Below are 12,676 nucleotides of genomic sequence, written 5' to 3'. Positions count from 1 at the left end.
ACACACCTTTTTGTCTTATATGGGTAAAAATGTTTGGAATGGGCTGATTTTTTGTGAGGATGATCTCTATGGTGAGGGGATCATCCTGGAAAAAAATCATCCCATTCCAAAACTTCTAACCCCATCAAAATTGATTTACAAAAATTGGACGGTCTATAATTTTTCAACAAAAATCGGACGGTCTAGAAGTTTTGGAATGGGATGATTTTTTGCCAGGATGATCCCCTCACCATAGAGATCATCCTCACAAAAAATCAGCCCATTCCAAACATTTTTGCCCATATAAGACAAAAAGGTGTGTCACAAAGGGGGTCGCAAAGGGGTCGTAATAACGTGACCCTTAGTTTATACGTTAATTTTAAAATATAGGATTACCTTGAATCATGTATAATGATAAAATAAATTAGTTCCAGGTACCCATGGGTATCCATCGGATAAAACCTAATGATTCTGGTTCCTATCAGTTCAGTTTCATATTAGACCCAACTCTAATCGATTCCAATAAAAATAGAATCAGAACCGGGGTTTTCGATTTCGATTTCGATTCGATTCCGGGTAAATGGGTACCCATTGACACTCCTAAATACAATAACCAAGTTTTTAGCAAAATCAGTCAGCTAATCATTTGGACGACATAGAGATCAAACAGTCAACTTAATTCCTAATTTCTGATAATTAGATTAGATTTGGGCATTCTTTTTTGATTATTTCTTAGCCATTAATTATAATTTAGCATTTTGTATATTATTAATTAAAACCAACCTTCACCAACTATTTTCCAAAAAATAAAAAATTGTTAGACAAGAAGAGCATTCATAGGTCCTGCCGCACCATCTCACAATATAAACGAGATAACTATATAGTATTTTGAAGAAAAAAAAATCCTTATTATTTAAATTAAAAAATGGGCTAATGGTCTTGTAATGTATCTTATTTTCTTAAAAGAAAAATTACACTTATTTATATGTATATTAGGGGTGCAACTCGGTTCGGGTTGGTTCGGTTTTGAGCAAAATTAGAACCGAACCGACCAAGGTCGGTTCCATAATATTGAACCCAGAACCAAACCGAATTGGTATAGAACCGAACCGACCTTAATTCGGTTTGGTTTGGTTTGGTTCGGTTCGGTTCCACGGGTTGTCAAAAAAATTGATGATCCTAAATTCCTAATATGCCGGTGGCTATGTTCCATTTCATCTTAAGGTATGGTAAGGCCATATGCCCTGAGATTTTCACTTTCAAGAGTAAGAATATCAAGTTCAAAAAGGAAACTTTCCCTTTAAAAAACTATCATATTATTCAAACAAAATAATGCTGAATTGAATACATTTTTTCTAGGTAGCTTGAATTGATACATCAGGATTTAATCACATAAAAAAATTCATAATATGTAAGCCAAAAGACATGGTACATTGCTTGAGCACTCAAATCATAATGAAGTGCATGTATGTATCATTTACGTGGCAACATTTCTCTCAAGTTGAGTGTTGAATAAATAAATTAACCGTGCGAAACTCCATCTAATATCTTGAATTGCTGGCAAGGATAAATCCAATTGTAAAGGTACAGGTTTATTCATGGAATTAGATATACAAGCAAAAGGCGACCCTGTTGCCTTAAAAGCTTGAAGAAAGTGGGGAAAAGAATTTTGAACCATGTTCACCAATGCATGAATGGAATTTAATGCTGTCAATCTAAATAAGAGATAGGATGACAGAGATTCTATAAGAAACCCAGCTTGCTGGCCCTGCATATGCTGCTGAATAACATAGAAAAATCCATCAGTTATATGAAGTTGTAAACTATGAATTATTATTCTTAGCAGTATAACAAAGATCAAAACCATATCTATATAGGTTTGTTCTTCCTGATGCAGAAGGAAATAAATTCAAGTCAATGTTTACAGCCATTGTATAATTGTGCATTAGTTCACATATTAATAATACAAATAAAAAGATTTAAAATATGATGTAATTAAGCATAAAATCTGCTCAGATTTAAAGAGAGGAATAAAACATAAAATCTGATGCTCATGTTTAAGTGAAAGGAGTATACACCACTCATACATTGTGTCCTATTTTAGATTTTTTTTTGTCTTAGCAGTGCAATGGTCTCTACCTGAGGACTACTTTCCAGATTCATCTTAAAAGATGTGGAATCCATTACATTTGATGATGCAGAGGAATCTATCCTGTTCCAAATGCTTTGAGAATTGACCTCCCATTTTCCTGGTAAGAAATAATTGTAGTTCCTCAGAATTATGTGAAAGAATAAAGAGGAGATAATGTCACCAATCTTTTTGTGTTAAGAGAACCTTGGGTGTAGCAGATTGGATAGATTACTATTGAATACAAGAAACTATAAAACAAATGATTACTATAAATATAAACCCAAAAGCACATATTAGCAATTTAGCATAGCTCCGAAAGTAGGAAAAAAAAATGATAGATTATGAAGCTTTGGTCCATTAGTTAGATTATTAAGATTGATGACATGGGTACCAATGGGATGTTTTTTGGGATGTGTAGGGGACAATTTCATTGAATAAATAGTATAATCTCTCACGTGATTCTCCCACATCTTTAAATACCAAATGCAACAACTTCTCAGATAAACAAATACAAAATTTCTATTAAAATCTCACCTTGGCCACTCAACGGCAATGCCATGAAAAAGGTCTTCCCTCCATGGGCAGCACCACTTTACACAGACAATGGGAAACACCGAGGCACCATGTCAGCATGTTTATGTGTATCAACCATCTACATACACTCAGAATTTATGAAAGGAATTACCACAAACCCAATATATTTGTAGAAATATTCTTAAATTGTGATATGAAAAGTAATTACCATGAATCCAATAGGTTGGCCAGCCCATGAGTAAGATTGTCAGCAAATAGAGATTCAGAACCAAAGAGTCTTACATCCTATGTTCTCCTCATCTTCGGGGATGTCTTTAAATGAAAGTCAGATTTTTCATATTGCAAGTCAAGGAAAGGCATACAATTTGTATATCAACTATTAAAATGTCCAAAATCCAAATCTAAATATTAAAATGTCAAAATCCAAATATCACACCAAGTCACCAACACATTCATACAATTTGTCTTAAATAAATCAATCTTTCCTTACAATAACACCCTAGTTCTATTAGAAACCATACATAATCAAAAAAGTAAAGCACAAAAAAAATTAACCATTCTCCATCTTCCTCCATGCTCCAATCAATAAGTCTAACAAAAAAAAAAAAAACACTATTGTTATATATATAAAGTCGAATATTTAAAAAAATTATTCTATTGTAATAATTTATGGAATAACAATTTACCTAAAAAAACAAATGAAGAGGCATTTGTAATTCAATCAAGAAGCTCAGAATCATCTGTAATAGCTGTAAAAATAGAAAATAAAATAAATTGTTATCAAATAGAAAATAGAAATTAAAGAACTTCACAAATAAAATAAAATCATATAAAAATTAAAAGTTACCTGACTCAATTTCTTCAAGTTCTTCTAACCTTTCTTCAACATCAATTGGAATTGGTGAAGCACGTAACCAATCTTGTCCACAAATTAAACATTCCACCAATTTCGGGGTTAGAGAACTACGAAATTGATCTAATATGCGACCCCCAGTGCTAAAAGCACTTTCGGAAGCAACAGTGGAAACCGGAATAACTAACAAATCTCGTGCCACCATAGAGAGTATGCGATACTTAGAACAATTAATTTTCCACCAATCCAAAATATTAAAATTTATGTCTTGCTTCTCAACACTTTCTTCTAAGTATCTGTCTACTTCTGATTTGCAATCCACACTTTCTTCTTCTTCCAAGTGCTTCAGAAACTCAGATTGAAGTGACTTGACTTGAACAGTACCTTCATCAACTTCCATCTCATTTAAAGTTTGAGTAAAATCATTTAAAGAAACAGCTGAAGTTGAGTCAAGAAACTGATAATGCTGAAAATTTTGGTTTATTGTTCCCCTTATTGTTCTAATCAACTCCTCAACCTTTATAAGTGGATAAACTTTTGAGTAACAAAATTTTACATATCTCAACTTATAACGAGGATCTAATACCACAGCAACCAACAACATCTTGTTTACCTTGTCAAGACTCCCCCAATACCTATCAAATTTATCCTTCATCTTCACTGCCATAGAACTCAAGAAAGGATCAAGACTCTTAGACCAATCAGAAATAGTATTTTCAATGGCACAAACTTCATGAAAATAAGAATTAGCAGTGATATAAAGAGAACCCGACATTCGTTTAGATGCATCATAAAAAGTTTGTAAAAACTTAGCCAAGACTCGAGCATAATTCCAATCACCTTCAGTGGGAAACCCTCCTCTAACTTCTTTCTCAAATTGTGGTTCTTGTTCTTCCAACCGTTCAAATGCTTTTTGAAATTTTATAGCGGTATCCAACATAAGATATGTTGAATTCCATCTAGTTGGAACATCAAGGACTAAAGAACCCTTACATGTAATTCTCTCTTGGTCAACACATTTCTTAAATTGTTGAGCTCTTGACGGAGAACTCCTCACATATTTCACAGCCCCGCGAATTCTACTAATAGAATCATGCACATCACTAATCCCTTTTACTATCAAATTCAAAATATGTGCACAACACCTCATATGCAAAAATTCACCTTCTACAATGCAACCACCCCTTTTGTTCAACTTTTTTTTCAAATAATCAATTGCAACGTCGTTAGAACTTGCGTTATCAACCGTGATAGTACACACATTCTCTATGCCCCATTGAAACAAACATAACTCAACTGCTTTACCAATTGCCTCATCTCTATGACTAGTAACTACACAAAAATTAAGTATCCTTTTATGTAGTTTCCAATTTTTATCAATGAAATGTGCAGTGAGACACATGTATGAAATGTTTTGTAAAGAAGTCCACAAATCCGTAGTAAGAGAGACTCTATGGACAGAAGTATTCAAAAAATTCTTCAACTTCTTCTTTTCATTTGCATACAATTGTAAGCAATCTTTTGTTATAGTGGTGCGAGACACTAAATGGAATTTAGGTTGCAATACGCTTAAAAAATATTGAAAACCTTCGCGTTCCACAAACTTAAAGGGCAACTCATTAGTGATTATCATTCTTGTAAGGGCATCCCTACATAACTCTTGGTTAAATTTCCAAGAAGTAAGGCTACTATCTCCTTCGTGTCCTACTGTTTGGAATGATAGGATTTTTTGCCTCTTCTCATCACGATAAGGATACTTGGGACATTTAGTTAAATGTTTCCTTAATGTACTAGTCCCATTAACACTTGAACACCCGTAATCTGAACCACAATAATTACATTTGGCTCTTTCTGACTTCCCCCCATTATCATTTTTCATTTTAGTAAAATGATCCCAAACATCAGATTTTGGTTTATAAGGCTTGCGAGTTGAGTTTACCTTAGGTTTTGAAACAACAGTGCTGGTAGTAGTAGAAGGAACAGAAGGAGCAGAAGGAGTAGAATCAATAACTGGTTCAATATTGGCATTGATAGTGTCTTTGTCTCCCATATTTGACATCTGACAAAAAAAAATATATCAATTAAGTCTCAATATACATCAAAATAATTAAGTAAAAAAACATTCAACATGAATTAATGTTCCAATTAAATGCTCTCAAGATACAATTTTGAGCGTATTTTTTATTAAATCGGCCAAAAATAAATATTTTTTGCTATAGTTTTGGAATGGGCTGATTTTTGGTGAGGATGATCTCCTCACCATAGAGATCATCCTCACCAAAAATCAGCCCATTCCAAAATCTCTAACCCATGTTTTGAAAAATGTTTTGAAAAATGTTTGTTGCTGAACAGGACCTTATATATATATATATATGGGGGCGGTTCAAGGGCCATATAAGAAAACATATGAAAAAACTTTCGTTTTTCAAAATAAGAGTTAGAGGTTTTGGGTTGAGCTGATTTTTTGCAAGGATGGTCACTATGATGAAAAGATCATCCTCACAAAAAATCAGCTCAATCAGAAACTTCTAAATCCATCAAAAGTGATTTACAAATTAGTGATAAAAATTGGTAAAAAATCGACGGTCCACATTCTAAATCACTTTTAATGGGGTTAGAAGTTTCAGATTGGGCTCATTTTTTTTTTTTTTTGGATGATCTTCCCATCATAGAGATCATCCTCACAAAAAATCAGCTCAATCCAAAATTTTTAACCCATATTTTAAAATTTTATTAAAAACGAAAGTTTTTACATATGTTTTCTTATATGGCCCTTGAACCTGACCATATATATATATATATATATATATATATATATATATATGGTCAGGTTCAAGGGCCATGTGAGAAAACATGTAAGAAAACTTTCGTTTTTCAAAATAAGGGTTAGAGATTTTGGATTGAGCTGATTTTTTTCAAGGATGGTCACTATGATGAGAAGATCATCCTCACAAAAAATCAGCTCAATCAGAAACCTCTAAATCCATCAAAAGTGATTTACAAATTAGTGATAAAAATTGAAAAAAAATCGACGGTCCACATTCTAAATCACTTTTAATGGGGTTAGAAGTTTCAGATTGGGCTGATTTTTTTTTTGGATGATCTTCCCATCATAGAGATCATCCTCACAAAAAATCAGCTCAATCTAAAATTTCTAACCCATATTTTAAAATTTTATTTACCGCCGAAAGTTTTCTTACATGTTTTCTCACATGGCCCTTGAACCTGACCCATATATATATATAATTTTTTTTTTTCATTTCTGATCTAGTTTTGATGGAACATTCGGAAGTCGAGGTGCAAACCAAGTAAGGATCGACTCCATATTCTTCCGATTTTCAGGTCTCTTCTTATTAATTTCATTAGTTTTCGTTCCAAAAGTTACTCAGATATTGAATTCATTTTTCCTATTTGGAAATTTGACAATTTTCGTTATTTCTTGTTACATTTGAAATTTCGAACAAAATAAGGTGTTTTGAGCGTGAAATTGGAAATGGGTAAAATACTCGATGTTTTAAAATCAAAATCTCTGATGTTTAAAACCAAGATCTATGAGAGGGTCTGGTTTATATCTTGGAATAACAATCTAAGAGATCTTGTGATTTAAAACCAAAATCAAATCCAAAATGTAACTAATCTTCATGAGATTGTGGGCCAAAATTTATGGAGAGAGAGAGAGATAAACGTACCTCAGGACGAGAGAGAGAGAGAGGGCGATCCACCGCCGGCCGCCAGAGTTAAGATGCAGCTCACAGCTATGTGCACTGTCGCACACAATGCCAAGAGAGAGACAAGGGGAGGAAGGGAGGGATGACCACCGGAGCTAAGCTGAAAATGCCAGAGGGAGGTACTACCGTCGGCAGCACAAACACTGCAACTGAATAGCCGAGAGAGAGAGAGCAAAAGGAAGGAAAGGGCGCAGCTGCATAGGAAGTCAGGAACGATCGAATAAAGGGAGACTTAGGTTTTTCATTTTTTTTTTAAACTTAAAAACTAATTATATATTTAATATTTTATTTTAAATAAATATTTATTCGGTTTTCGGGTTGGGTCGGTTTTTTATATTGTTTAAACAGAGAACCGAACCGAATTCGTCGGTTCTTCATTTTTTAGATCCGAAACCGAACCGAAATAATATTAAACCGAACCAAACCAATCCAAATTCTACGGTTTGGTTCGGTTCTCGGTTTGAACCGAATTAAGTTGCACCCCTAGTAAATATAGTTTAATAAATATAAAAGGGACTGATTAGTTGCACATCACCTTGTACAAATTGCACTCCACTCTAAAAAATACATATCTTCTACTTTTTTTTTTAAACTTTCTATCCTATACCAACTTGTTACAAAACTAAATATTGAGTTTATGAAATTTGAGGAAGAAGAGTGCAACTTTTTGTTTTTGAAGTTCAATCATAGCGATTGAGTGAAAAGTTGGTTTTTACGGGTTAGAGTGCAATTGAAGCTAGGTGATGTGTGATCTGCAACTAGTTGGTCCTAATAAAAAATTGAGTCGTGCTGGAGAACATTGACATTGATTTACACATCCTTGACTTGGAAATGACCACGGAATCATATTTGCTTTTCATTTGTATATCGATGAAAAACATTTGTGAGTCCGCATCCACATTAAAATTGACATCCATTCACACATTATTGATGTGAAGGTGAGTACGGAATCATTAATACTTTTTCCTCGTATCTCGATGAAATCGTACATATATTCACATCAGTAATGTGTGAATCGATGTCAAAGTCAATGTCACTGCAGCATTTTACTAAGAGACGAGATGACTCGTTCGAGATAATTCGGTCTCGTCCATGTCGAGAATCTAACCGAGATTTGAACGTTGAAACCATGGCTGAGAGTGGACTATGAGCTCTCAAAGACCAATAATGGCGTTACGTCTGGAACCCCTTAAAACCCTTTATAAAATGACGAAGAAGACAAAGACGAACCTCACTCTTCTTTGCAACCCAACAGAACAACTTCTCAGTTTCAACTTTCAACAATGGCGTCTGCTATCAAAAAGGTAAAATGGATCTCCCCAACACTTTTTTTTTTTCCTTCTAATTCTCTTATTCTCAATCAAGAAATTGTGAGAAAATTCATTTGTTTCTTCGTTAATTAGGTTTTGGTTCCAATCGCAAACGGTACGGAACCGATTGAGGCTGTGATCATCACAGACGTCCTACGAAGAGCTGAAGCTGAGGTCACAGTCGCCTCAGTTGAGAAAGATCTTCTAATTGATACGTCTTGGGGGACGAAAATCGTCGCTGATGCCCTAATTTCTGATTGTACCGAAACCACTTTCGATCTCATCTCTATACCGGTTCTTAATCTTATCTTTCTCTGTGTTTCTCTTTCTTAATTTGATTCCAAATTTCCAATCGATGTGGTGATTTAGGGATTTTCTTTTTAAAAATTGTAGGCAGGAAGACCAGGTGCTTCTACTCTTAGAGATTGTGAGATTTTAGAAAAAATTGTGAAAAAACACGCGGCCGAAGGACGGATTTACTCTGCGATTTGTGCTGCTCCTGCTGTTGTTCTTGGATCTTGGGGTTTGTTGAGGGGATTAAAGGTAAGATTTTTTTGCTTTCTTATGCTTGATCCCTTTATGGTGTTCTTAGTAGTGATGATCGAGGTATTAAATTTCGATTTTGGTGTCTATTTCAGTTAGTTTGGGAAGGAAATATTTTGATCAGTGTGGAATTTTATACCATTTTTGGAAATGATAGAAATATTGAAGAAATTTTTATTTTACCATGTAGGAAATGATAAAATAGGCATTAAAGCACAATAATTAAATCATCAGAATACAATAAATAACTATATGGAGTGCAAAATTGAAGATCAAGAACATTTTGCCACACATACCCACAAGTATTCAATGTCCAACAGTGAAAAATAATAATATTTTACGTGAAAATAAGAATATTTTTTTTAATGGATAGGCTGGACTTGAACCCACGACCTCAAAGTTGATTTGAAATGTGTATGTAGAACACTAAAGATGAAAAAACTACTTAGTATTGCATTCAAGTGTTATTATATTTCTTTTCTTTTTTTTTTTGAATTAGTATGAATAAGTTGGTGATGTATCCAACTATTTAAGCATGGTTGATTGTATGCGTGTTTATATGAACGTACTAATATGCTCAGAATACACTAAAATATGATAAAAGAGATAAATAACTAATAATTTATATGTAATTTTTATTAGTAAATACTATGTACAATATAAAAGTTATTCTAAAAGCTTTTATAAGTTTTTTCTAAAAAAGAATATTTCATTCAAAATTTACTATTCATCGAAATATTTCCACAAAAATGTTGCATTTTTATACTTAAATTTTGATAATTTCAGTGAAAAGTCACCATTCATTGACATATTTCTCAAAATGAATAGTGATTTCCACCAAAATATATACAAGAAGAACCTGTCGGTTACATTTCGTGTTGGAACTTGTGGAAATGGAAATATTTTGTGGAAATATGTCAAAATCTAATACTATAATGATTATCTTGGATCTTTGACAGGCAACTTGTCACCCTTCTGTAATGGAGAAATTATCGTCTGATGCAACAGTGGTTGAATCTAGAGTCCAGCAAGATGGACAAGCTGTGACGAGTCGTGGACCTGGTACAACTATGGAGTTCTCTCTGGTGCTAGTTGAGAAATTATATGGGAAAGAAAAAGCTGATGAAGTTGCTGGACCAATGGTATGTGGGTTTTCTTTATTATTGGTGTATGTTTAAAGAATTATATATGAAATCAATTATGTCTTTAATTATTTTTCAAAGCTTACTTGACGATGGACTTCTGTCATTAATATTCTTAGCAGTTTTTATAGGAGTTGTATCTTAAACTTTAGGAAGATTTATAGTATGGAAACTGGCATTTGTTAGCTAATCAATTTGCATATTGTCCCCAGTATGTAAGTCGATCAAGTTTATCTGATATCTGTGTTGTTCTTAGGGCTTGCACAATGCATTTGACCCACTCATGGTTTAAAATATCGGAATGCATCGAACGATATGAAACATTGAATGTTGCTGGAATGTATCAATTTGTATCAAATGTATCGGCTAATACTGTATCAATTTTTTCATTAACCAAAACATTCAATCGATATGATATTTTAAACCTTGGACCAACTTCATTTTTGTGTTGGAGCAAATTTGATGTATGTAGGGAAGGCTTGCAGTTAGTTTAGTGGTAGCATGGACAATGAAGCGTGTATGGAGTTTCACATACATATATAGTCACATTAAAACTTGCTTATTTCCCAATTGATCCTGTTAGCACTGAGAATTAAGTTCATATGCAGTGGAGATCTTGGCTGGATAGACACAAATGTTTGATTACAAAAGGTTGAGGTATATGTATTAACTCATTGTGTAACACCGAGAAAGATGTCTTATGCTGTTGGGTCAATGATGGATATAAAAAAATGGAACAAAATATGATCCTAACAAACATTGTTGTGAATAGATGAATGCAAAATTGCTTATTTGAAGGTTTCATGGCTTCCTTTAACAGTGACTGCAGAAACAATACCACTTTTATTACTAACACCACCTTTCAAAGTGTAACTTGATGCATGTGGCATGCACCATTTCCCTCTTAACAGTATGAACTGGCCATACTTGTTTGATGAGTCAATAACATATATTCATATTGTTTTTTTTTTTTTTTCCTTTTGCCGTCCTTAGTTATGTTGTTATGTCATTACTCCTCTACTTTTTTAGGTACTATAATTTACATGTAATGTTCCTTGTGCTACACGTGATAATTGATTTTCTGTTCAGGTCATGTGTTCCAATCATGGGAATGACTATACCATGACTGAGCTAAACTCAGTAAAGTGGACATTCAACAATACTCCACAGGTGAGATTTTGATACTAGATATAGATATTTCCTAGTGTATATATATGCATATATGCTTCATTTTTTTATGTCCTCGGATACTTCTCTGTATTATTCGTGGTTTTTGCTGAATTCCTCTACCAAGGGCGAATTACAAGACTCTTTTTTGTGGATCCAGTCGAATGCCTTTCTATTCTCTTCCCTAGGTGTCTAGAATTGTTGGTTTGTTGAAATTGATTAAATGGCTGTAGATTGGAACGGTTTTGGTGATATTGGTAGTGGGCATCAATCACAATGGGAGATTGTACTCAGATATTAATTTTCTGCACTCCTGCAGGTTCTTGTTCCAATTGCCAATGGTTCTGAGGAGATGGAAGCCACCACAATCATTGATATTCTGCGACGAATGAAGGCAAACGTGGTGGTGGCCTCTGTTGAAGATAAATTAGAAATTGTGGCTCGAAGAAAAATGAAATTAGTGGCTGATATGCTCCTTGATGAGGCTGCTAAGCTCTCATATGATCTTATTGTTTTGCCCGTAAGTTGGATTTGCCATCCAAACCAGACTTATTAATTACTATCCAATCCAATCCACTTAACTTTCTGCTTAAACATGCCTTGTATAGGGTGGAATTCCTGGTGCCCAAACTTTCTCGAAGTCAGAAAAGCTCGTAAATTTGCTAAAAGAGCAGATGGAATCAAATAGACCTTATGGAGCTATATGTGCATCCCCAGCCTTAGTACTAGAGCCCCACGGCTTACTCAAGGCATGACCTTCACCATGATTTCATCGATTGTTCTCTTTCGTATGCCTTCTGTATATAAAGCTTTTCAGTTGAGAAATGTTTCTTTTTTTTCATCAATTCAGGGTAAGAAGGCCACGTGTTTTCCACCCATGAGCGACAAGCTTTTGGATCAAAGCAAAGCTGAGAACAGGGTTGTGGTTGATGGCAACCTCATCACTAGCAGAGGTCCTGGGACTGCCATGGAGTTTTCACTGTCAATTGTGGAGAAATTCTTTGGGCGCGAGAAAGCTTTAGAGCTTGCAAAGTCTATAATGTTCATACACCCTTAGAGCTAGTATGTTTTTTTTTTACATATCACCCAAGTCGTTGCTGGGCGATACCGAGACGACTTGAGTGATACATCTTGGTCTTGGACTAGTTTTGAAATCATGTGTGGATCTATGGCGAGCTTTTGGTTATTTGGGGGACTTATATATGGGCCTTAAGTAGTGGCCTAATCTGCAAACATCATGTGGCATACATCTTTAAGATCAAATTCCTTCCTCTTTTATTAAAATCAAA

General features: G+C 34.2%; 1 protein-coding gene across 1 annotated transcript; it reads left to right on the top strand.

Annotated features, from left to right (window-relative positions):
* The first annotated feature begins 8,349 nt into the window (after positions 1-8,349).
* LOC147387738 (protein DJ-1 homolog B-like) lies at positions 8,350-12,676 on the top strand. Its single transcript, XM_086421619.1, has 8 exons — positions 8,350-8,529; positions 8,629-8,829; positions 8,929-9,078; positions 10,038-10,220; positions 11,310-11,390; positions 11,707-11,907; positions 11,996-12,136; positions 12,238-12,676. Exons 1-8 carry the CDS (start codon positions 8,509-8,511, stop codon positions 12,442-12,444), a joined length of 1,185 nt encoding a protein of 394 aa, XP_086277745.1. The 5' UTR covers positions 8,350-8,508; the 3' UTR covers positions 12,445-12,676.

The sequence above is a fragment of the Akebia trifoliata genome, chromosome 13 (genome assembly GCF_017979445.1).
Source record: "Akebia trifoliata isolate Shusen 1 chromosome 13, ASM1797944v1, whole genome shotgun sequence".
NCBI classification, from domain to species: Eukaryota; Viridiplantae; Streptophyta; class Magnoliopsida; order Ranunculales; family Lardizabalaceae; genus Akebia; species Akebia trifoliata.
This window is presented reverse-complemented; position numbering and strand designations above follow the sequence as displayed.

Coding starts and splice junctions, on each gene's coding strand:
- LOC147387738 (XM_086421619.1), top strand. CDS start 8,509: ATGGCGTCTGCTATCAAAAAG. Junction 8,830..8,928: donor TCGATCTCATCTCTATACCG/GTTCTTAATCTT, acceptor TAAAAATTGTAG/GCAGGAAGACCAGGTGCTTC. Junction 12,137..12,237: donor AGCCCCACGGCTTACTCAAG/GCATGACCTTCA, acceptor TCATCAATTCAG/GGTAAGAAGGCCACGTGTTT.